General features: G+C 43.6%; 1 protein-coding gene across 4 annotated transcripts in view; it reads left to right on the top strand.

The window, feature by feature from the left end:
• REEP1 (receptor accessory protein 1) overlaps positions 1 to 26632 on the top strand; it is a 71144-nt gene that overhangs the window by 11480 nt on the left and 33032 nt on the right. For all 4 annotated transcript variants that reach the window (XM_054823154.1, XM_054823156.1, XM_054823153.1 and 1 more), the window contains exons 2-5: positions 16016 to 16088; positions 18985 to 19061; positions 20841 to 20961; positions 22600 to 22713. In XM_054823154.1, coding sequence (XP_054679129.1) covers positions 16016 to 16088; positions 18985 to 19061; positions 20841 to 20961; positions 22600 to 22713 — 385 coding nt within the window. The remainder of the gene's footprint in view (positions 1 to 16015; positions 16089 to 18984; positions 19062 to 20840; positions 20962 to 22599; positions 22714 to 26632) is intronic.

Consider the following 26632-nt stretch of genomic DNA (forward strand, 5'->3'; position numbering starts at 1 on the left):
GCTTCTCTGTTTCATCAGTGGAAGTAGGCTAAGTGTTACATTGCCAAATTTTAACAAGAACTGCCACAAAGATTCCCAGTCTTGGCTTGTGGTAAACCTGAAGGATCAAGGGTGGATGTTCTGCAGACAGAGGGAATAAATAGCTTGAAAATGCTGATTCAGTGCAAACTTCAATAATTTTCTCATCCCAAAGGCAACACCAGGGCTTCAAGTTGTGTTAACTGGTGCAGCTCTGCTGAAGTCAGTGAGTGGTGTAAATCTACCCAGGTCAGAATCCTGAGGTTGTGTTTGTAGCCCAGAAAGGTGAGAGCCTTGTAGAAGATGCCAGCTGGATCCTAGAAAATTGAGTATTATAAGACGGAAATTGGCCAGTTCAAGACAACAGGGGACTTCTGTTCCTTATGAGCCTCAAGTTAAACTGCCCTTTGAGGGGTGACAGATTGAGAATGGAGGGCTCCCAAGGACATAATTTTGTCAGTACAGTTATTTTATCCTTTCTTTATTTTTACTGTTGGTAATTTCATCACTAGATTGGCATATGGCTTTGCCTGCACTTCAACAACCAATGCCAGTCAAATGGGCCATCCCAAAGCCCGTAATCGAGATATCTCTGACCTCAGATCTGGAGCTCTCTGTTGAGCTTCACCATTGAGTTTCTCTCTAGTAAGTGTTAATACCCACTGAAAGCTAAGGATGAAGAGCATGACCACCTTCTCTTTAGACTCAGTCAAAATAATCTTAATGCCTTATTGCAGACCACCCAAGCACATATATTTTAAAAACTACTTTAATCGTGTCAGACAGGGAGAAACTCTCTCGTCCCTGTATCCTTGAAGACCTGTTACAGATGCTGCTGCACATTGCAGCATGTTAGCTAACCACGGCCTGCTGCCGTTAGCTCTTAGCTTGCATCCCTGATCCTGGGTATTTTAAATCCCTTTCAGTGCTGCTTTGCAGGCTTTCCAGAATTGGGAATCCCAAGGGCTTGCTGACAGCTATTTCCAGAGCCCAAGGGGATGTGACATACATGACTGATGATACAGACCCTATGCATGTTTCTACAGATTATTCATAGATCACTGCAGAATGAGCAGAGCTGGTTAAGAGACTGCATGGAGCCAGAGTGAGAAATCTTGCCTGCTGTCCATGAGGCAGTACATGCATTTTAAGTACGTAAATACTGTGCCAGATTTTGCACAGTACTGGAAACTGAACCAGTCTGCTTTCCTTGTAGTTTGTGTATGATGCATAGTTAATCTCACTTAAACCCCCTCTGTAAAATATGTTCACCCCACCCCCTCCAGGATTTACTTATAGATTAGATATTTTTCTTTTTGCTATACTGTGTCCTGAGGTTTTTGCACTCAGATGTGCTATACAGCCACTGGAATAGCTCAGCATTCTTTTTCAATTATTATTCTGCTGAGGTTTGCAGATACTTGGCTGTTACAAATCAGACCCCTATTCAAACACTGTTGTGTTTTAGGTAAATTCTTGAAACCAAGAAACCTCACTCTGGGCAGTCAATCCATAAATGGCTGAAGTCTGTGAAGATCCAGTTCTCAAGGCACATTTTATACAGCTACATGTTGTGTTTGAAACAATTAACTGTTTCATTTCAAAATGGCAATGCTTGCCTTCTGGAGAGTGGCACTTGCAACACCGTCATCCTTCTGTGTGAATCTCCTTGCCTGGGAAGGAGAACAAGTCCTGGACTGTGGCATTTAAACCAGCAGTATTACAATGAATAAGAAGTGATAGAAAAGCATACATAAGATAGCAGGCAGTGTGGGCGTTCCCACAAAAAGTACAAGCTGCCTTCTCAAGCAGCTGCTTGCTTAGAAATCTCTGTAATGGACTTGGAAGCATTGGCTGTCTTTCCTTTTGCTTTCCTCTAAAGTTATTTCTGTGAGGTCTCCATCTGGCTCCTAAGCCTCAGTTTATATTTCATTTTATATTTTGAGTAGCTGCCAGCTGCAAGGTATATATGTGTGAGAGAAGGTGAGAAGGGAAAAGAGGTGAAGTCACTAAACCAAAAGAAAGAGAAGAGGCAAAGCTTTTACCATTCTGAATTGTACAATGCACTGGCTTTTTATCCAAGCCTGAAACAAAGAGATATTCCTTCACGGTGTAAGAATGGAGCTATGCCTGTGTCACAGGCTTTGATCTGAACACATTTGTGTTTGGAGAAATGCAAAATAGAAGAGTGGCATGGCTTATCCCTTTTACTCTCTAATGCTCTCAAGCAAAGCCTGAATTTCGGAAAGATATGAGAAGTCTGGGAGAGATCAAAATTGAATGCAAATGGGAACGTGACATCTTCTGTCAGAAAGATGATTTGAGTATCTGGGTAGCAATACAGCTGTCTGGAGGCATTAAGAAAACCTGAGTCAACCTTCTTCACCAAATTGTGAGACTGAATTTAAAATTCTGACTTTTATAGTATGTGCACATATATATATACACACACACACATATATATACACGTGCATAGATCCTTTGATTTGTACTCTGAACCTGCAAGATTGTTTGTGTGCTCTTTTCTGAGAAACCATTAAGTCTGATAATTTATTTTGAACTGAAATGTTCCTATAATAACTTCCAAGAAATCACCACATGAAATTAAATGAACAAAAGTGAGAATTGGCAGTGCGGTGCTAGGCTGTGGTCACAGAGTGAGATCATCTAAGTGTAATAATGAAAGTGATAAAGGCTAGCACAGAAGCATAGCCTGGAAATTGTGACTTCCGTTTCCAGATCTTGCATTGACTCTACCTGGGCTGCGACCAAGCTGCTGATTTCCAGTGGTGAAAACCACTTAATTTCCAGCATGGTCAATGGAACCTTTAGATATTCATCATCTCTGAAAACCGACCAGTGTCTCAGGCTTCTCTAAAGATTTTTATCCTAGGAATCCCTCTATCTAAAATCTATGATTTCCAGTTGATGTCGTGAAGCTCTCAGTATGAAGCGCTGTACCGTGAGACGCTTCAGTAGATACCTGTCCTTGCACTTTAGGACATAGCTAGCTGTTAAAAACTGTTATGCAGATGAATAGTGGTAGTGTTATGAAAATTGGCAGAAGCTAGAACCACCCCCTTCCTCTGTCTTATCTTTAATTAAAGACCTAAAGTTCATTTACTAAAACACTACAGGGACTGAAATCTAGAGTCCTTGGTGTAACAGAAAAGTGTTTAACCTGTTAAGCTTCAGGGAGAAGCTATGGTAAGATAGGAAAACACCAGAAATTAAACAAAGTAATCAGATGTTGGTAAAGAAATACAAAACCTGGAGATACTTAAAGAGATAAAATTATTTGCGAGGAACTGGGAAAGAATTGCATTTTTGTAGCAGAAGAATATTCAGTTGTGGGATTAATTGTGATGTAGGAAAGTTAAATAGATGTAAAGAGACTCCAAAGTTCAGAAGAGAAGTCTTGCATTTTAAGAAACATCCCAGAGTGCTGAGGAAATGTGTAAGGAAATTTCAATATTTCTGTCTTGATGTATCTATTTGTTGAGCAAAGAACAAAGATATTTTAGAATCCTGTGCAAATGGTATGAGTTATATGTGTCACATGCACCTGCAAAGTGAATTGCAAGTCAGAAATTTTTAACTTAGGCTGTGGTTCTGGGCAATGTGCAAGTGTTACTTAGGGAATGGCATGAATTTTAGAGGCTATGCAACTGCGTCTTCTCCTGGGAGTATATTAGCACACCCACACTGTATGCGGGTATACTCCAAGTCAGAAACGGTGACAACATCCTGCCCAGCCCAAGCAAGTTAAAGGCACAACAGATGCAGCTTTACATGTCAGCACTGCATGATGAATGTCCAATCAGGGGAATACTCAGCTGGGTGTATGAGAAACCAATCTGTAAAATCAGCATATGAGAATGTAACTATTTCCCAAAGGCTTGGAGAGAACTTACTGAGGATGGTAAGACTTACAGAGGTGTTGATATTTCTGTGCCTAGGGTCCTGCTATGCACTCCTGAAAAGCCTCTTAGAATTAGTTGGTCAGAGAAATTAAAGCTTCCTGAATCCCGGGGTGTGTATTTGTCCTGTTACTAACATAGGTGAACTCTTTGAAAGTGCTGAATATAACTCTTCTTAGAATCAGTTTCATATAATTTGTCTTCATTTAACCTGAAAATACAGTTCTCCAACTGCTAAAGGATGAATTTAGGCACTGTGGTGGAGATTGTCATTTAAGGAAGCCCTTTAAATAGGTTTTAGCTCAATCAAGGCTTTGCTGGATGTTGCAGCCTCTGATCCTTTTAAAAATGATCATAGCGTGACTATTGGCCATGTGTATGGGTAATTTACTTTCTCCATGAGGGTCCCAGCTCCAGCAAAAGAAGGGATGTGTCCTTTTATCTCCAGATACCTGCCAAGGGCTATGGTGTTTGGCATAGAAGTAAATAAGCTGATAACGACCTCCCTACTAATGGCTTTATGTAAGAACAGGTCATGCAACAGCATTACCATAAAACCATTACATTTTGCAGTGATGAAAAGGCTTACACTGTGACTATGTGGCTGTAGAGATAAGGGAAATCTAGGTGTTCTTCTTCTAGCTCACCAAAAAATGGCTAAGCAAGAGATTCAAAGCAGTAAGTGTTTGTAAATATTAATTTCATCTCCCTAATGCCTGTTTTGTAGAACTCTTTGCTAACAGCAACCTGGTCTGTGTTAAGTCCCAGAGTTAAGACCATGTAATACTACTCTTTACATCCCTTGGAGGTCAAGTTTTGTTTTACAGATGGCTAAGTGAGGTTTGTACTACTGCAACATCTCATTTGGAGTTGGCTAAAAGGAGCATTTTCAGAGTCCTGACATAGCGTGACATCTATTATTGTCATGCCATGACCCCAGTTTAGCTCCTTGGGGAGGGCATCACTTGCAAAGGAAAGGGTGTGGTGTGGCTGAGCAAGAAGGTTCTCCAAACAGCAAGGAAGTCTCCTCCTCATTCAGGGATTGGGTTCCTGGCTTTTCTGCACCTCTGATGATGGGAAGGGTGCAGTGCTGTTCTCTTCCAGATCTTGATACAGGATTGGTTTAGTAAGAGGGTTAGCCAGCAGGTTGAGAAACGTGATTGTTCCCCTCTATTTGGCAAGTGTGAGACAGCATCTGGCTGGAGTAGTGTGTCCCCTTTGGGTCTAGTATGGCCTAGTATGAGGGCACCAGCAAAGTGCAGTGAATCCAGTGGCAGGGGACTGGAGCACATGGTGCACCAGGAGAGGTGAGCAAGCTGAGTTTGTTCAGCCTGAATGACAGACGATGAAGGGGAGATCTTAGCGTTGTCTTCAAAAATGTGGTGGGTTGTTACAGAGAAGATGGAGCCAGGCTTTTTGTAGAGGTGCACAGTGAAAAGGTGAGAGGCAATGGACGCAAATTGCAGCAAAGGAAATTCTGTTTAGATATAAAGAAAAAAAATTGTTCAAAGCAAACACTGGGATAGGGGTCCAGAGATGATGATACTGAAAATTTGACTGGACAGGGCCTGGAGCAACCTGATGTAAACTCGAAGTTAGTCCTGTTTTGGATTAAAGACTTGTAGAGATCTCTTCCTACCTAAATTACTCTTTGATTCTAGTCTAAAGGACACATTTCTATTTCTTATATTACATTTGCCATTCTTTCACTTGAACAGTTTCCAGTAGCACACTAAATGATATCTGTCACATAGGTTTTGCTCTTTCTCTCCTCAGATGGGAGTGTGTGGGGAAGAAGGGTGTTTACAATGGTTTGGTTTAGTGTTGATGGGCTTTTTTAATATCAAAGTTGCTGGTTGTTGATAAGGGGGAAAACGGGCTGAAGACATACATCTGGCAGGGGATCAGTGCTGCTCCTTAGGTGCTGGGTGACTCTGGTTCCTCTGGAGTCAACCCTGGAGGAAGTTGTCTTGCTCTCCAATGAGCCCTAGTGATGAAGCTCCTTGGTACAGAAGCCAAAGCATTGTCTGTCCCCTATGTTCTTCAGGAGAACTTCAGGGTATTATTTAGACTCCCCTACCTGCTGTTTTTTATCACTTATCCTAACTCTGTGATTTAGGATTATCCACTAAATGGTCATTTTTCTTCTAATTTATTTTAGAGACAAATAATTTTACTGGTAGTTGAAACTGAATTGAGAGGTGTAGCCAGAAGCTCTGATTATTTATTAGTGATCTGTAGCTTCAGTACAGAGGGTTGCTTCCTTCTGATTTCCCCTCCTTTATGCCTAGGTTAGACTGGAGGCTGCTCTGTATCAGTCTAGCTCCAGCTGGAGATCTCTCCCTCCTTGTTTATCTCAGCTGTACCATGCATTTCATTCAGATGCTGTTATTAGCCATATAAAATGGAGGGATTAAAAAGGATGAGTGAAAGGATAAAAGACCCTGGAGGAAAGAACTCTATTAAATTCACACTAGAAATCTTTCTCAAATGCATATGAGAAAAGCCTAGAAGTCTGTCTTTTTCAGGCTGTGTGACAGTGTCTCATTTTCCTTTTTTCCCTTTAAAAAAAAAAAATGCAGGTCCTAATAAAAAAGCAGGTGCCCAGCCCCTCCCTAAAATGTTGTTATAGTACCCAGAAGAAATACCAGTCTGTGTCTGTGGGCCATAAAGAGAAATGTGGTTTGCATGGCCCGTGAACTCCCTGCAATGTCGCAGCTGTTATATATAGCATGTGGCATTCTGATACCCATACTAACGAAAGCATTAAGATGGTCTGAATATTCTGAAATTGCCAGTAGAATTATCTTGCTTTAGTTTTTCTACACTCTTGCTATAAAACTGGAGTTGAAAATTGGGTACTGTTCATGTCTCTGACATGAGTTTCCTGTATAAATTCAAATGTGTCTCACTGTCCTTATAATTTAAAATAGAGATAAAACACTAACAAAATAAAAATAATCAGAAATCAATGGAAGTGCAATTGACTTTGATACTCAGGTCACTAATATTAATACTGCACTTCGAAATCCTTCTTTGAAATGTGTTATCAAAATGAGAAGAGATGTTTTAAAGGTGGGGTTGGTTGGGTTTTTCATTCATTTGTTTCTTTCACTTAACTAGGAGTTAAATGCTAGCTCTGGAGCATAAAGTTGATGACTGAGTTGGGTCCCATGTGTTTTCAATGTGGTTGGTCCCTCCAAATGTTTGGACTTCTAAGTTTTTCAGGTTAATGTTGTAGAGTCCTCAGAGATGTAAGAAGTTAAGGTCAGTTACTGATGGAAGGAGCTATGCTGTTTATTGTTAATTTACTAGCATATTTATAGGAATGTCCAGACAGTAGTAAGATTATCTCTGCAGACTCTTTTGCACTAAGCTGGTGGTGACCATACCCGATACCTGTTCCTATACGAAACTACTCTCCTTGGCTAGTTACAGATCTAACCGGGGTTTCCATCCTCCTCCAAGAGCTTGTGGAGATCTCTGAGACCTGGTGCTACTCAGAGCAGCCTTGGGACTGCTCTATTTGTGTCAGTGGATTGAACCGCTAGTAACCCAGGACTGACGGTGATTCCGTGGGAAGTCAACATTTTTCATGGCTTTAGCTGAATATGTGGGCAAAAGAGGTCTTTTGGTTTGGTTTTTAAATTATATCAGAGCTAAAATATTCCTTGTCCTTAGTTAAGCACTTCTAATAATATTCTGTCCCTGGGAAGCCGAAGTAACATTAAGGACATCCCATGTTGCAATTGATTTGGATGAGTTATAGTTTCATTTAATTTTTTATTCCTGTTTTCAGTCCCATGAGTACAACACTAGAAGTCTAAAGCTGTCTTTTAGTGAGGAATAGACAAACAGGAGCTTTTGTGTTTCTCACCATCTCCTCAGACAGTGGTAGCACTTACAGTTTCATGGTGAAAGACTTCCATGACCTGAACTGAGTTTTAGGATACACATAGTGTAGGATTATGCTCTAAACTGGGATTCCTGTATGTGTTTATGCTTCCTAAAAGTTGATTCACGTAGCATCAGTTAACTCCAAAATAATACTTGCGGCATGATCTTTGTGGTTTTATATGGAAATAATGCAGAGCTGCTTTGTTGATATGCAATCCATTTTTTACACCTTTTTTAGCTAGAAATTAGTTTGGTTAGGTTATATGTCTCTTTCTGTTCCTTTTTGTATCATGAGCCTACCATAAATCTGTAGGCTAACTCACAATACAGATTTTAAACCATCTGTCATCTCTGCAATATAATGTCAGTGCTTCTAAAAAAGCCTTTTTCCTCATAAACATCCTCCCCTCCAGAGTCAGGAAAAACAGCCCTTCCCAACTAAACCATACCACTTCATTTTGAAATGGCCGTTTATTTGGTTTGGAAAAAGACAGGGCTCTCAAAGCAGGAACTATACGGTCGGTACTGGATAGGGAAAACATCAAGGGCACACAGATGCTAAGCCCTGCCTTTTTGGAGCAGTGAAGCTGGGTGAAGATCTGACCCGGTCACATAGCAGAGAATGTTTTCTTCTCTAAAAGGCACAGATTTTATTCCCCTCAGTATCACACTTTGAATTATTTGTTTTTCCCCGAAAGGGTCTGAATGACGCGGTGGGCTGTGCCAGCGCTGGGAGAAAGCTCAGTGCCGTGGACTGCTTTCTCCTGCGATCCTGCTGAGCCGAAGCACGAAGAGAGGAGGAGCGACAGGGCAAATGCCTCCGATGAGGCCCACGAAACACTATCTCTTGCAGACAGCTGCTTGGAGCCTCGTGGCGTGTGCCAGGCGCAGCGTTCTTATCGACCCGCAGCTTGTCACCCATGGGTCAGGGCCCCACACCAGCCCTGCACGCTCTCCCTGCAGACACACCCTTCCTTTAAAGCATTGCCTAGGGGAGGCAAACAAATTCCCCTTGCTCATCAGCAGCCCTTCTCCACCCGGCCAGGCAGCTTCACTGAACGCAGCGTGAAGTAGAACAGACCAGCTTAGTAAGCCATCTACCTGCAATAAATTCGCTTCCTAAAATAGCTGCAGAGCCATGGGGTGTTTTTGTAGCAGCTACATGGGCCTTTTCTGTTCTGAAGGACTGCAAAGAAAACTTTGAAGTGTTAGTTTGTGTGTAAACTGATGCAATTCTGCCTGAGTTTGAAGGCAGCCTGGAACAATAAACCTGGGAAGGGTGAAGTACCTGCTTAATCTTGGTTGGGCTTTAAATATAATACTGAAGAGCATCAGTGTAAATATCAACCCTGTGAGACCCTTCACTGCTGCTAGTTTTAGTAGAAGCATCAGGTTTTAGTAGAAGCATCAGGTTTTAGTAGAAGCATCAGGTTTTAGTAGAAGCATCAGGTTTTAGTAGATATCAGGTGCATTATCTTAACGATCCCAATGTTTTACAAGGTCTCTCCATCAGTAGTATTGTTATTTTAGCATTTCTATTTTCTGCCTGTAACAAGAAGTGGGGAAAAGGAAATCATGTTTGCCTCCTTTAGGCAAGTCTGGATGTAGGATCTCAACACGAGTAAACATAATAGTTGTGTGATAGCTCCAGGCTGGCCAAGGCCACTTCCTCCACCCGTCCCCCTCACCATGTCTCTTCACCTGTTTGGGCCTGGCTGTCTTCCAGCTCCCATGTGAGGAATGCTCTGGCTGAAGAAAAAAAAAAAGGTAGTGTCAACTGGAGAGGGGTATGTGCTACTTTGGGAGGATCAAGACTGCTTAAATTAGAAGCATCAAGGACAGCCCTTGCTCCTGCTATTTCTGCTGGAAGGACAGTCAGGCGTCCCTTTACCCCTCAGTTTCACCAAGAGAAGCGATGAGGTTTCGCCTGCCGTTAGGTTATGTTAACCAAGTTGAAGTATGCTATTTGCTTCTGTAGTAGTCTGGCTGAGAAGTCAGAGGAAGATCTGGACGGAAAGCAGAGCGTCTTTTTGTTAGATATTGAGTCTTGGGCCTGCCCTCTGTTTCCTCAGCGCTGGGGGTGTGCATGGTGCTTCAGAACTGCTCATGAGGACGAGGTCTCAGCAGCTCAGAAGAGCTAAACAGGTCACCCATCAAGGAGGTGGGGAGGAATGTTTCCCAAAGCAGAGGGACATGCTGGGTGACTGTTCAAGGAGCTTTACACCTTGTTAATACCCGTGGAGGCAGTGTGCGACTGGCTGAGTGACACGGGCACAGCTGTCCTCGGCAGCACTGAACCAGCCCTGCGTGGATGTTTGATTCCAGTTGCAAATGGAGTTTGAAGTGAGCCTCATCTGTCTTAGGTGTGTCAGAGCCCAGTGCTTTCCTCAGGTTTTTTTTGCCCCAAGGCACCGTGCGCCTGTGGTGATCTGAGTGTATCGAGGTGTCAGGCTGGCATGGCTGGGTGTCCACATGTACTGGGGCCCAGGGTGGGCATCGTGTCAGAGGGAACAGGCAAGTTCCTGGCTGCCCTGGAGCCACTGCGCGTATCTATTCAGCTGCAAAATGACCACAAAGAATCTGCAGGAGCCATCTCCCAGGGAATACCAGCTTGGAGCCTCCTCCCCTGCAGCTGGTGCTTCCTCCACCCCAGTCGCTTCTTGGCTATCAGGCATTTGACCTGTCAAGAGACTTGCATTAACCCTTTTCCTGACCTTGTGCGCTGCTTATTTTCACATCCACAGCTGTTGGATTTAAACTGGGAACCTTTGGTGCAAAGACAGTGCCGTTTATTTTTAATGTGTGGCACTGCGTGAACGTTAATTTGGACTGATAATAAGCAATGCAAACCTATTGGCTTTCTTCTTGGCGGTTTCAGTGAGGAATGCTGGCGTGGTGACAGCTCAGCTGCTGCTCCGTGCATAAGAAGCATGCACTAACCAGTGAACATGTTGAGGAAACAGGAAATACTTCAGTGATTCCTAAACGTGTCCATCCCTGGTTTTGAGCAGAAGTTTGCCATCTTGGCTGCTGTGTGCCAATGATATGGAAACACAGTGATTTATGGGCAAAATAAGGGCTGTTCTATTTGTGTTGTAGTAGTACAATCTTCTAAATGTTTGGGCAGCCCAAACACCGCTGGTGGCATGGTGACTGGATGAGCAAAACTTGGATGGCTTGGGATGTGGACAGCACCATGCTGGTATATTTGTAACGGTAGGTTACCATCCAGAAAATACCTGTGTGGTTAAAAATACTCAAGAGAATGGATATGCAGACATTTCTGGAGGTAACCTGAGTCCTGGCCAGTACTCCCAAGAATCGCTGACAGTCTTTCCATTTATTTCAGTGGCTGTTGTATGGAATGTGAGAGTTAATTTTACAGGTAAATGGCTGTAGGACCAGGCCTCTCATGAGGAAAATAGCGTCACCAACCCATCAGAGCTCAAGATGTCATGTGGAGCCCTCCCAGGTCCTGGTACCAGCTCTGATGCTGATCCTCAGGCTATAACCTAGATGCTGTTAGGAATATTGTCACATCTGGGTTAGCCTGTGCTCTGTGATGGTCAGATCACTGCGTCAGCAGATCTGGAGAAGGAACAGAAGGATATAGTAGCCAGGGCTGGCTGTGGCTGTACTGGTAAGTGGAGACAGAAGGAGGTTTGGTGATGGTGCAGCTGTTCCCCTGGAATATGACACAGATGGCTAAAAAGGAGCCAACAGTTCAGTTGGCTTTAATATTCCCCTGATAATCAGGAAACCTCACAATATGGGAAGCGTCGTTCTTTCCTGTCTCATTTAGTGGTAAACTTGAATAAGGAAAACCAAAAGCAAACCCCAAATCCTATGTAATGTAATTATATAAATAAATAAATATGGTTAGTTGGTTCCACACATCAACTCCTGGTGATAGAGTTTCTCCCCTCCTTTTTGACTTTTTTCTCTTGATTCAGTTGAACATCCCCTCACATCAGGAGTAGGAGCAAATTGTTATTTGTCTTTGCTGCAAAAGAAACAATTGCAGCATTTACCGTCATTCCTGTGGATGTTTCCCAGTGTGCTTCCACACACTTTTGTTGCCCTTCTCCTTTCCCCTTCTGCCTCTGCCGTGTCCCTTTTGACAAAGAATGACCAGAAGCGCATGTAGTGGTCCAGATTGGGGATTGCTGCTGCTGCTGTGCCTAATAGGATTATAAGATTTTCAGCGTTAATCCTTATCCTATTCTTTAGGAAGACTAACCTTTTACTTAGATTTTTGCCTCCTGTTGCACAATTAGCTGACTCTTCAGTGATGTCTTTACAGCTGCTGTTTTGTCCTTTTCCAAGGCGATTGTAATTGATGTAGACCTCCAGCATGGAGCAGTGTAAGAATTACTAGACTGTTGTGGTTATTTGTTTAGTGCTGCAAGTGAGCTTTTCCTAACTCACTGATGAACGTCACTACTTCCTTGCCTTTCCCCATTCCCTGAGGGGGTGTGTGTGTTTTAGCCCGGACTGTAGGAACACATCTCTGTAGCTTTAAACGTAGCAACTACTACATCAAGCTCTGGGAGTCCCTGGTTTGCTGATCAGGATGTCTGCTTCTGCTTTTGCACAGAGGGTAAAAGAGCCAAGGCTTTCCAGGGTACATAGCTCATTCAAAGGAGCTTTGAAAGATGGAAACGGGTGTGGAGTGGGTTGACCCTGAATTTGTAGCCTGGTTTCCTAAGGAAATGAGGCTTAAGCAGTCTTGTTTTTCCACTGCTGCTAGCTTTTAGATCCACAAAGTAACTGTGGCCAAAATAGATGGGTCAGAGAGGTCTCAAATATTAAGTTTCTACATTATTCATAAGAATTAGCTGCTGGATAGGAGATTGACTCATAGGAGTGTGCACCAGGAGGTAAAAGCTGCAGTGTTAATTCCATAGGTAGGTCATTAATTTGGCTTGCCAGCTGGCTGGCATCAATCAGGCAGTCAATGCATGTACCATGGAAGGAGTCATAGCACGTGTGGTTCCCAGGTCAGCTGGCAGTTGTGGGAGGGAACTGAGGGTCTGTGCTGTGATTCTGGGGATGTGTGGAGGAAAGATGAAGGTCCTGTGGTGTGGTTCAGATATCACGTACAACTGGAGTGTTGCAGAAGAAATTAGAGAGATGAGGAGGAACAGGGGAATGGCACAGTTGTGGTTTGGGCTGCTACCTCTCAAACTGTGTGCTGTCAGGATAACTGTCAGGGAATAGCTTGTTTTAGAGGTGATGGGTTTATATGCAATGAAGGAGCAAGGAACACAGGAGCTCCAGGGTGTGGGAGAAGATGTACAAGGAACAGCAGAGTAAGAAGCTCGTGGCACTACAGTCACTAAAGGAGAGAAGGGACTGAGGTGGGATGTGATAAAAGACGAAACCAACAGTAGGTAGGAGCAACCACGTTTTTCAGGCACTGGAAAGCAAGGATAAGAATATTACTTCAGCTTGGCAGGCAAGGGTAGCTAACCTCTGTGTGTGTGCGTGAGAGGCAGGGGAAGAGATGTAAACACTGGTGCATCCAGGTGGGGCAGAGATCAGTAAAGCACACCAGGGAGGCTGGAAATGAGACTTAAACAAGGAATGACTTAGTGGCTTGGGCAGAGGGACAAAGAGTCAGCCTTGGTTTTGTGTATAGAGTGCAGAGGGAGTGATTTGGCAACAGTTGAGCATGGGGATGAAGGAAAGCAGGAATCAACAATAACTTTAATTACACGGGAAGCTTGGATGACGGGGGAGAGAGAAGCATTGTCTTCAGCAGGGGAGAGGAACTGAGGGAAGAGTTAGAGGGTTGACATGTATGTTTAAATTAAATCAATTGTACTCAAGCCTGATCCAAAGCCCGACGAAGACAGTAACTTCAAGAGTCTTTCCTGAATATGCCTATGTGCAGATATTTATCTCCAAAACTCTGAATATGCTTTACAAAAATGCCTGAACATCTTTTGTCTTCCATTTGTAGGGTATACCCAGAGGTTAAGTGACTCCAAGCCACATAGTAAGCCACAGCAGTGATGAGACTGAGATCCAAGATTCCTTAAAACAGTTTTCAGTCTGGTAAACAATAACAGTAATAAATGTCCATATATGCACACAACACGCTGCAAGGCAAATTGGTGAAACTCTCAATCTCCAGTTTAGGGAGACCACATCACCTTATTAACTGTCCCTTGCCCTGCATATGTAAAAGTATTGCATGGTTTCCTTCCCTCACAGGAATTTTTTTTCAAGTGTTCGCTGTCTGCAACTAATTCTTTTCTAGTGATCCTGTAAACTGTTTGCTTCTTCAGGATCCAGTTACTTTCTGTTGCCAGCACAAACTGAGGAAATGAATATCAATCATTCAGTGATTATTTGCAGGAAATAAAAGCGTGAGATAGCAGCCAGCCCCAGCCAAGAAGGAAGGACAAAATGTGGTACTTTTTATAAGTAGAGCCAAAAATATTATTCACGTGCTCAGCTGTTAGTTTCTGAATGCTGTGGAGTTTTCTTCCTTTTGTGAGCTCTACCTGCATTGGATTAGGTCCTGCCTCTGTTAAACTCAGAGGGAATATTTGTTATTAGCTTCAGTGAGAACAGGATCAAGCTATTGTCTGTGTGTTCCTCCTTGCTTTAACCAGTGCTGCTGTTTCTTAAGATGCTGCAAGGGGCAAAAATGCGTTTGGTTTGCCAGAATCTTTCTGAGCGTTTGTATCTAATCCCTGCATATAGCACAGCCCCTGTGGGTGAAATAGGTTGAGCTGACTGTTTCCAGCAGAGCTTTTTGAAGCCAGTGTGAAGCCTCTGTAAAATACTGAATCTCCTCACTCAATAGCTGCTTTTCTGAAGTCTGCATTGTGCTTCAGGTTTTGCTAAGCTATGCTACAGTAAGCATGATGAATAGCAGACAAATTGTCTTCGGTCACTGCTTTGGAAATCAAGATGTGCTCTGGCTCACCCCATTCTTTCACAAATACCGTCTTGAGCTATGGGAAGTACGATGGTACACCATATCCCAGAGTGTTAATTTTTAATGTCTTATGCACATAATGGACTCAACTGTAATTATGAGTCCCACGGCACACAATCGCTACTGGCAGGATGGAAAAGACGACTGTGGGTCCATGTGGCTCCACAATTAGGGACTGAAACATTGATCATTTCCATTCCCAAGAGCAGTGGAAACAGCTGTATGAATTTAAAGCAAAAGCTCCAGTGGAAAGAGGGGTAGTTGCAAGCCAATAAACATTCCCCTGCAATCTATTAAATTCAGACTTTGCAGCATCATCCTACTGCATTGAATAAAACTGACTGAAACCTGGGCAGGGCAAAGTGGTTTTGACAAGCCTATGCTTATGTCCAGAATAATCGAAGCGAATAAACAGCTAGGCAGTGACACAGTAAGGAGTTAGTATAAAAAATTCTCAATGTTTTTTTCTCAGTGGTGCTATTTTTAACTTACAGATCCTTATTCCTTTCTTACATGAAATCTTGAATCTGACAGCATCCTTTTCAGACTTGAAAATGAAAGGAAACTGTCTGAAAGAACAGTAGAGCTGGGATTTTTAGGCCTGATCCTCTTGGCATATCTTGGTGGGCAAATTTCTCCTCCTTTGATGAGCCCAAATCAAGTTTACCGAACAGCGCAGGGCTCTTCCCTTTAGCAGATTTAATGTAGGATAAGGCCCCAGCATTCAAACCGTTCCCCTGTAGAACTTGGATGCTGCTTTATCTTCTGCCAGCTTTTCAGAGTATTGAATAGAGGTGGAAGGGATTTTAGACAAATGATTCTCATTTTGCCCTGCCTCTGAAAGCAATATTCCTATATTCCTGGTGTTACAGTAGATTATTTTAAAATCAGGTTTTTAATTTCCTTTTAAAGTCTGGTGGCCTTTTCTGGTTTTTGTTAGTTTGGTTGTTTTGTTTTGTGTATAACTCATAAGGTACAGCCGTGGAAACCATTGAAAAAGGAAAGTCAACCTGAATCCCTGCTCTTCATTCATGTCACTGGCAGTAGTTTCTCTGAATTCAGTGATGCAAAATCACTCCTGTACTGTACTTAGTGCACTGAAGCTTAAATCAAGTCCTAACACTTTTCGCTAGTGCAAGAAACACATTTAACAGACAAGAAAAAAATATCTTTCTCTGTGACAGGAAATCAATTTAATCCATTTGTTGTTTGGTTTTTTTTTTTCCAGGCTTATATTTGGCACTCTTTACCCTGCGTATTATTCTTACAAAGCCGTGAAATCAAAGGACATCAAAGAATATGTGAGTAAGGAGGTTTGTGGCTGTGCTGCAGGGTTTGTTTTCTAAGATTACTCCTCACCACATTGTAAAAGTGTTCCCTGTATTCTGGGAAAGCTCATAAACCAGTGCAAGGGGAAGGGTGGCCTGAAGGTGGACTGGCTGATTGCTAGGCATAAGTCCCAAATAAGGAGACTGGGATTTGTGCTTCTGGCTGCTCTGCAGAGTTGATGTGCTCTTTGACAAATGCATGCTATTTCTCTGGTGGTGCAAGCTATATATGGCTGACTTAAAAGGTGTTTGGCATCCAGAGCTTTATGTGTTTTCCTTTGTTTCTGAAGAGCAGAATAAATCAAATCAAAGCCTTTTCAAAAAGCCTTGAAGCTTTAGCTGCTCATTCAAAACAAGGATCAGAGGAGGCAACTCGAAGCACATATGACTGAATCCTCAGATAGAAACATCCTTTCTTATGGAGCGACCTATTTACAGGCAGGTCTGGCAACTGGGTGTGCTGTGTTGTCCTTTTGCTGAAAAATCGTCCCTGGGCCCCAGTTTCTAAAGGCATATAGGGCCATTGGGGAAAGTGAAATGTGGGAGAATCAAAACCACTTAGATGCTGTTGGGGTTCTGTAGGATTTGTAGTGCCCTTCACAACGTGAGCTCTGTTAACTTCACTGAACCCGGCTTAGCCTCCAGATCTTGACTCTTCAGTTTCTCAAGATCCCAGGGATAACAAGCCCATTTTCTCCCCTGGGTGACAGTGTAGATGGCTATCCCATTAAGTCCTTAGTGCAAGCCCAAACTGGGACTCACTGTGGCTGCTGAGATTTTTCCTTTCTATCAGTCCCCTCCTTCATATAATGGTTTTAGATATTTTGAGAATCATAAGTGTTACAAACGCATCAGATACTTAAGGCAAAATGTCCCTGCAGCCCTTGCACAGCTGTGCTTTGAAGGTTTGTACACCCTTTGCTTGGAAATGCTGAAGAAGTGCGCTAGCATCCCCAAGCAGTGTCTGCCACTGATACTTAATATTTCCATAGTCCCTTTCTGGAACGTATTTTGTTGAAGGGTCCAATTCCTGTTGGAAATTCAATTGCAAAACAGGAACTCACATCAGACACATGGGCTAATGACCCAAATGTGGGAATGGCTGAGTGAAGACCTGGTCTGCGCTTACAATTGTTTTTCCATTTAACACACCAGTTGTGGCAATCTGTCTGTTAGGGGTCTGATTAAAAAAAAAAAAATTAGTAATAGTAAGTAACACTGACACAGTACAAACCTTCATTTACTAGTCAAAACTTATATGACTAGTTTATTTTTATTCTGCTTGGTAATAGTAGTTTTGATAAATGACATTTTAGGCTGATTCAAGCCCATCCGCACTAGATCTCAGTTTGTGTTTAAACATTTTGCTGGCAGTAATGTCTAACTGACAGAATGGTGCTGGCAGTGAGGCTTTGAGGGAGTTGCAATTATGTAAAAAGTCTGGTTGAAGCTGCCCTGGGAAGACAATGCTCTCAGGCATTTGGCAGTGCCATTCTACTGCTGTAACAATATAAATATATATATAAACATACATATAAATCCCAGGGGAGTAGTTATATAGCTGAATGACAGGTGCTCAGGGAATAATTTCAGTACCTGCAGGGAGATGGAGAGAAACTACAGGTACTGTCCCCACTGCATCGGGGAGGAGATGGGAGCAAGCCATTTCAGAGCTGGTGAGATCCAGATTTAGTGCCACCTCCATACTTCCTTCCCCAGAGCAGCACCTGCTGTGGGTACCCCTCTTGTACTGCCTTCTTTCCGGCCTTCCCTTATTCTGTTGCAATTATCCCAGCCTTAGGTAACACGGTCCAATTCTCTAATTCATGGATTTTCATGGATTTTACTTCCTTAAGCTTTTTAACATTCCAAAGCTGCTTAGGGATCTCCATTTTCAAATATAGCTAATTAGACAACAATTTTCAGTTAAATTAACAACTTCAGTCTTACCATCTCTTTTCCTTTGGAGAGACAGATTCTTAAAGCTTTACAATTCTTAAGTTTTAGAATTTTACAATGGGGAAAAAAATATTTAAGGAGAATAAAATGTTTCTCTGTCATCTCCAGTAGGAGAAAAAGGAAATTATTCCTTACATCATCTCTGTGGTGACAGTGCCACAGAAGAGGAGTCCCCAAAGATTCTTTCTGTGTCACTATCACTGCAAAGGAGACTGTCCATAAATCACCCACCAAGCAGTCCACCCCACAGTGGAGTTACCACAGTTGAACACAGCAACAGCACGGTACGTGCTTTCACTACCAATATGAGGTAAAATGCTCTCACCTAAGCCCTGTGTAAGAGATTTAAGGTAATGCCCTTGTTGCTGCAATGGGCTCAGGGTGTGGATGTGAGGAGGCACCATCACTCTACTGATGCATGCTAATTCAATAAGTTGCAGTGAGTTGATTGTGCTCCTGAGCCCTGGACTGTGGGATGGGCTAGTTTCCCCTGGCTATAGATATTGTGTAAGTAATTACATTTTGTGTTAATTCCAAGTTGGCCAACACCCTATTGTATTAACCTTTGCTATTAAGATGTACCAAGTGAGATTTTCAATGCCCTGTGATAGGGCTGTGGTCCTCGCTGGCCACTGGAGCTTCCTCTGTGGGGACAGCGTCAGGCTGCTCTTCTTTTCATGTGACCAGTCCTAAAGGCCACAATCTTCCTTCCCAAGGGCTTGTGTGGAAATCTGACATGTGTTATGTGCTGGGGGAGCTCTGGCATCTTCAAGTCCATAGTAATTGTTAAATACACGGAGGGGAAGAAACTTTTTTTTCCCTGTGAGAGGTATTCTGTGCACTTGTGCCTGTAAGAGATAGTTCAAAGCCCTTGGGGAAAACTGACCTAGCTACTGTTTTTGTTTACCAGGTCAAATGGATGATGTACTGGATCATATTTGCGCTCTTCACGACAGCAGAGACATTCACGGATATCTTTCTTTGCTGGTGAGCACTGGGTGGGAGGGGGTCTTTGGTATGAGATAGAAAGAAAATGGAAATGTTTACAAGGGTAAAAAAGGGACACAAAATTGCACTGCCTCCTGAACATGGGGTTAGCAGCTTCAGGTGCAGAGAGGTGTTTTGTCTGGAGGAGCTGCGCTTCCTTTCTCAGTGCTGTCATAAGAAAAGCAAGAAAGAGCATGGAACTGCTCAGTGATATCTCATTAGTGAGAAACCATTAGAGAAGTCTCATTCCCCTGCCTGTCAGATAGAGGAGCAGCTGATTGCCGAGTTGGATGCTTGCAGAGATCATCATGTAGACAACAGTAGTTTTAGCTGCAGGCATAGTTCTAGACTTACCTAGCTGAGTCCTACAGTAAATACACAGACTCTAGGGATCAGGCTGGGTTTACAGTTTGATGTTTGACATTGACAGCCCATACTGATGGGGGCTCTCTGGTGCCAGTGGAAGGATTCCTGGGGACCTCTATCAGGATGAGAGCACGTAAATGCCCAATTATCAGATTCAGTTCCTTAAATTTGGATGTTCAAGTTTGGAAATGTTTGTTGCTTGATCACCCTTTTTAGTAAGGCCTCTCTAGTGGAAACCAGTGAGATCGGTAGACTTCAGGATGAAAATTTAACCATAGTACATGGCCCTCACCCAAAGCCTGTTCCTGCATAGCACTGCATGCCTCTAGTGAGTCCTCCAGACAAAGGGAGTCGGGCTACTTGGCAACATGTCAGATCTGTTGAAAAGGAGATAAAAGACGTTATTGTCTCTCTATCTCATTTGCATGCAGATATACCTCCACTGTGTTCATCTGGAACATTGTTTTTTTGGAGGATGTATTATGTGACTGTCTTGGGAGGAATGACAAGAGGGCTTGTCCAGCCTGTGAAATCAAGTATGCAGTAGAGATCCTCAGTGAGGTGGAAGACCAACCTGGCAAATCCATACTCAGAGCAGAGCATCGCAGAGGCCCATGGGGTCAGCCCTGGATGCTGTGTGGCCCAGCTGTCTTGGTGACAGTGCTGTGCTAGCACAGCAGGAGTCTGTCTGGGTTACAGCCATCAAGGGTCTCTGTGCTGCTCTTGCTTGCCCCTGCCTACAAAGGTTAGCGTTGGTTCATCACACTACCGGCAGCAACATGCCTGCCTGCATAGGATGCTGCTAGGTGGCCAGCCTTGAGCTCTGAACTTTGTCCTCCAGAAAAGTGTCTGGATAATCTAATCTCAAGAAGTCCCTGGCTTTTTGTTACAGCTAAAGCATGTCCTGTTGTTAGTTCGCGTCCTGCGTGTTTTGCAGTGCTATCTGAAAGCTACAGTGTGGGTCTGCACCTTTCTGTTGCATGTTGCTTGGACAACAAAGGTTCCTGTATTTCAGTTTCAGTCAGATAAGTGTTATCCGAAAAGCAGAAAGGCAGAGTGATGAAAGGTGCATAAATATATCAATGAAATACTGATTTGCTGGTTTGCATTTTGCTCCCTCATAATGACTATGAAGGCAGCATCTGTGCTCTTTGCAGGTAGAAAGCTCCTCTTATCACACAGCAGAATCTCTTCCAGACCATTAAATAATAGCCCTGGTACCCAAGTAAAGATTTACCCATATGCCTAATTGAGATGTGTGCAAAGATGAGGGAATGTGTTTTGGTCTTTGAATTCTTTGGTAAGGGAAAGCTGCCCTAGGCTAGACTGGCCAGTCCCTTCCTGTGCTGAGCATCTCTAATTAAGGGCAGTGGTTAAATTGGGAGCAGACATTAACAGCTCTTTTTCTTTTAGGTTTCCATTCTACTATGAACTCAAAATAGCTTTTGTAGCTTGGCTGCTGTCTCCATACACAAAAGGCTCCAGCCTCCTGTACAGGAAATTTGTTCATCCAACACTGTCTTCAAAAGAAAAGGTAATCACAGGTGCCCAGGTCCTCTCTGGGTGGAGCAGATCTACAGTGTGTTTACTCCAGTCTTCATATCACTCATTTTCATTGAAGGACTGGGAGTTGCTGATTCTCTTCCTCTATCATTTGATCATCTCCTTTTGGTTGGTGTTTTTGTTCTTTGTGGTTGTTGTGTTTTTAAATACTGGCCTCTGTTCAACTCGCTCACACATATTAACTCATCTTTGTGCACTTGAGAAGTCGGGAGGGAGGGGGATAAAAATACCTCCCGAGCTGCTCTGTGCATACTGGCTGAATATAGCTGGAGCGCTATGTTGTGGCTGGATAGAATTAGAGAAACAGGGTCTGGCAGCCAGGGCTCCATAACTCTGTTTCCAGGTCTGCCTAAAACATTGTGCAGTGATGAGACAAATAGCTGAGCCTGTCTGAAAGCGGCTTAGTAAGCACTTGCCTGGCCGGGAGACGTTTAGCATGCTGAAGTAAGGCATGTAGCATGTTGAGGTCCTGGGTTGAGAAATGTCTTGCTCAAATTCATGATGCTAATTTGGGGGGTGAGCATTACAGCTTGGATCATTTGCCTGCCTAGGAGATTCCTGTGGCTGTGAATGGGACATTGTCAGGCAGATCCATTTGGCTCCTGTGGATACAAGGGCCAAGAATAGCTATCAGTCACATATCAAGATGCAAACTACTAAGAAGTGAATAACTGTTTCCCACATTGGCAACTATGGAAGTGAAAGATCCCTGTTTAGCAACAGGCAGTGCATGAACAGTTGTATCTCAGTCCTGTCCAAGAAGGACACTGGGGATCAGTCTCCTGTCTCTCTGCTTCCTGGAAGCTTCTGCTTATGCTTCTCACAAGTAGTGCTCATGCATTTTGGGTTGCCATCTCTTATCTACTGGGAACAGGGAGGGAATTGCTGAACAGCCAGCAGCTTCTTGCAGCCTCCAGTCTCTACTAACCTAGCACATCCAGTAGCTGAGTACTAGAAGTCGTTGTCATCCATTATCATCCAGACCCCTGTGTCTTGAGGGAGGGAGGGTGAAGGCAGGAACTTTCATAGCCATTTCACTGTATATTGAGCAGCATTGAAGTCCAGAAGCTCTGGACCTACCAGTTCCATGGGCATGTTGAAGCTGGACACTGCAGTGACGTGCAGAGATATCTCAGATACTTCTGAGACCACCAGTTCTGGACCCAGGGCAGTACAGCTGCAGCTGTCCAGTGTCACAATATGATTCTTTTTAACTATGGGGCAATCCAATTTGTCTTTAGAGTCCACAGATTGCAAATGGCTCCTGACACACCCTGGTCCATTCTGCCCGGGTAGATGTGTCTGTCTTGCTTCTAGGACCTATTGGTGGTGGTTTCACTGTGCAAACGTATCCCAACTTTGGGTCCCAATCTTCCATTCACAGAATAAAAGAGTTCCCAAAGCCAGCAATGGGAGTTGCTGCTCCCCTGCAAACCTTTCCTCTTTGCAGACGTTGTCTGTGAACTTCTCTCCAGCCAAGGTGGAGGAAACGGAGGATGTCAGCCTCCATAAAAGATGACCTGGCCCTGCCAAGAGTTTGAGGCTGGGAGCACTCTGAACTTGTCCTTCTTGTGCTTTTTTTTGTTTGTTTTGTTGTCTGCTGTGACAGGAGATCGATGACTGCCTCGTCCAGGCAAAAGACCGGAGCTACGATGCCCTTGTGCACTTTGGAAAGCGGGGGCTGAACGTCGCAGCCACGGCAGCCGTCATGGCAGCTTCAAAGGTAAAGGTTTGGGTCAGGATGGTGACATTAGCATCTCATCTGCATCCATTGCCAACAGCAGCCACAGTGCTGAGGGGGAGAGATGGTGAGGGTAGGGATTCTCTCACTGATTTTTGATCACGCCTCCCAATCTCCCATTCACCAGCCACACAGGTGCCTCTTGGGATGAAGACAGTAAGTGTGGTGCTTAGTGAACCAATAGGAGGTTGGAAATGAAGGATTAAAACTAGGGTCTGCCTCAGTCCTCTGCTGAATTTTATATTTTCCAATCAGTACCCAGGTGACAGTGTTAGCAATGCTGTTCATCACAGCCTGTGCTCTTCGTTTTCACTGTCAAAACACGAGCATGTTTCCATGAAAGATGCTGATGTTAGGTTAAGACCCTGGCAGGAAAATATTTCTTTTGGTCAGCACCTTCTGCGGTGAAGGGGAAGGCCATCTGCACCCCAATTTTTCAGTTGTTACGCTGAATTGTTGAGAAGTCTGGACTATCTAGTGACCTATAATTTGGGTACTGACAGAAAGCAGATGCGATCCGAAGTTCGTGAAGGCTAAAAGTTCATCTGCAAGGCTTACACATAATATACCTGGTATATCATTCTCTGGAGACATGTTTATGTAGGAGTGAATGGGAAGTGGCAGTGGTTGCTTTTGGAAAACGAGTAGGTATTGGCTGAGTGGTCTCATCTGACTAAGTGCGTCCTCTGGAGCTGTTATCTGTGTTTTGCTTGCATAAAAGCTGCCAGGACTTGATAACTGCATTTTGTGGTGCTGCCCTCTAGCCATGGATTATCATGGTTTAGGGTAGATGTGCACAGTGACTATATCCTTGTGGTTTGGAGGCAAGACTTGTATAAAAGATCAGGCTTTCATGCAGTCAGACACAACGTCTCTTGCAAAAGGATAGTAGAAATATATGGGTAAGGTAAGTACTTGTATTAGGAAAAACATGTGAATGGGAGTTGAAGGAAATTATTTTCCTCTGTCAGATGCTTTTCATATGACCTCAGGCACATCATTTTAGTATGTCTTGCCCTTCCTTCTACAAAAAAGCATAATACATCCTTAGGAGGCCAAATACCGTAAAGTCTATAAAGCATGTTGAATGCAAGGTGTTATAAAAATGGGGAGCCCCTGAGGTGTGCCATGCACAGATAGCATCACAAAAATGTGCAAAAGCTATATCCTGTTCCAAAGAAAAAACAAAAATTGCCTCTCTTTTCCCTGCCTAGCATTGTGCAGACTGTGGCTGTCAGGCCTGGCTCAGTTCTTCTCCTGAACTGTTGCTCTTCAGTGGGCAGACTGTTAACCCAGGGACTGCTGGCTAATCCAAACCTGGACTGAAACCTGGGATAAATGTGGAGCTAAGGCAAAGCTGTGTATTATATGCCCAACAAAATGTCATTTGTGTGATGCCTCCATGACACTTAACACTTTTGCTGCAGCTGTGTAACCCTAAAGAAGTCACATCATGGATATAAACAGGCTCTGGGAATGTCTGCGTTGTAGCGCTGCCTTTGCTCCGAGCCCCTTCCTACATGGTGCTGCAGACTCTCTGTGCTAGATCTGTTTTTAGGACAGAGTAGGAAACTATGTGTGAATTCCAAAGGAACTCTGGCTCCTGTTTGGGTAGTTCCTGAATATGAGAAGCTCAACAGCAGCCCAGACCAAGGGCCAACATGTTCATCTCAGGACTGCAACAGTGTTTTCATCAGCTCTTCAACCTGAATAAACAGCACCACAGTTTTTCTTCCCACTACTCTGCTTTTCTGGTGTTTTTCTTAAGAATCTCACTGCCTTGAAATGTGTCTCCAGTGGCAGTGGGAAGCTGGGTAGAAGGGAGAAGAGTCTCCAGGGTACAAGGAAGCCATTGTTTTGCATGAGTTAATGAAGCTCCCCATTCAGTGCTGGAAGAAAGCAACTCTGTGACTTGTGTGGTATCATTGTATGGCACATCTGCCAGCCTAACTTGAGAGAAAACAGTTAAGATATTGCAACCTGTAAATGGACCAGAAGAGTCTTTCCTGCATGGTACTTTGGGGAGGTGGAAAATGATCTATTGATGAGATTGAGAAGTTGTTATTGGATTGATTAATTGATCGCTTGACTGAATTTTATAACAAAGCAAGGATTTTGCTTTGCTTGTCTTTGCTTCAACCTTGACATTTAAATAACTCCAAATATGTGAGGAAAAATAGGACTCCTGGCTTCCTTTACCACTTTGGCATGTGGCCTCCAGCAAGTTGCTTGCTTCTGTGTGCCTCAGGGTGCAGATCCAAGAGACAGGGTGAGCTGATCTGACAGCTCTCCTCCACCGAAATGGGGTAATGCTCCTGCTCCCGGTGGGTTACTGTGCACCAGCTCTTTGGATCTCCTCAGGTTATCGCTAATCTATCAGAAAGCTAATCCAGAAGGAGAAAGAAAGGGAAGAATGTTTTTCCAGCCCACAAATGTGTCTCATGAGTGCCTGAGCCAGGACAAAGGAAGGGACAGAACTGTATTGTGAGGAGTATGGTCAGAGGAATGGAAAGCAAGATCTTCTCTTCCTGGTCATGGAAAGCAGACAGATTAGCTCTGCTGCTCATGGGACCACACCCTTAATACATTTACACTCTTCATGGTGTAATAGTCAGGAAGAGTTAAAGGAGCTGCTGTCCCTTGCCCTTCTCAGACTGAATTTGTTGTCTTTCAGGCAGGGAGAGCTGAATGGCTGTGATTTACAGCCTGACATGTGCAGTACCGATGTGCTGCACTGGGGTTCCTCAGGTATTCAGGATACAAAGTGTGATGGGTCAGGTGTGGACATGTCTCCATTTAGCTGTCCCTGCTGCTGTGAAGGGAGCCGTTTCCAAGAGAGAAGTGATATAAGCCGGTGCAGGTGGTAACAGCTTCTGTTGCCCTTGTTTTCAGCTGCTGTTAAATGTATGTCAACGCCCTTACTTGCTCACTTGAGAAGGAGGTATAACAGAGCTTAGATTATCCTGCCTGAGAGAAGTTTAAGTGACTAATTATCTGGAAAACACTTTGAGCTGACAGATGCCAGGCAAGACTGCAGTGCTGTCCTTAGGGAGAAGTTTCCAGGGAGGGAGGAAAGAGAATACTATTTCTAAGGCTTATCCTGGCTTTCCCAATGCCAAGATTTAAGGGTATCCAGCTAGCCTGTGATAAGTGTTGAGTGTAGACAGGAAACTGAGCCCTGAACAGGTTCATTGGGTTTCAGGCTTTAACAGATCATGTTAAAATTGGAACCTATAGAGATGACCATATATTCAGAAGCACTGAGCTCCTGCAGCTCCCATGGAAAACATGGCTTTTACCAGCAAGTGAATGTGAGGATCTGTCTTATTTCCTGCTTCACTTGGATTAATGGGCAAGGAAAAGATGCTTTTGTGTTAAGAAATGGACCCTCAGACTTTGCAAATCAGCATCTTCTGGTGACAAATACATAGTGAGATGCTGGGCTGAAAGTGTACTCTGTAGAGACCTGTTTTCAGTAAATGAGCTTAAATCTAAAGGCTCCTGTACTTGAAGACATCTCCCACTGTGCATAGCCCTCTCCTCTCTCTCTGAGCTGTGGTAACTGATCTTCTTGTGCTCCCACAGGATCTGTCATGATCTTTTGTCTTTTATGATAAGATCTTTGGGCAAGGCCCATCTCTTCATTCTTTTTATCCATCCATGCAGCACGATGGGCTGGCTCTCTGATTACCATCTATGTGTGACAGGCTGCTACTTAAATATTTACCCCAGGCTAAGAAGCTGCAAGCTGTGCACAGCCACACCTTCCTTATCTTTGATCCCCTGGCCCTTTCCCCTTTCTGTCTTAAATAGCCTACAGTTTAAGGTAGTCAAGTGCAGGCTTGTCTCTCTTCCCCTTCCTCCTGCTCCCTTCCCCTGCTCTGTTTTGTTTTGAAGTCAC

The sequence above is a fragment of the Grus americana genome, chromosome 4 (assembly GCF_028858705.1).
Source record: "Grus americana isolate bGruAme1 chromosome 4, bGruAme1.mat, whole genome shotgun sequence".
Taxonomy (NCBI): Eukaryota; Metazoa; Chordata; class Aves; order Gruiformes; family Gruidae; genus Grus; species Grus americana.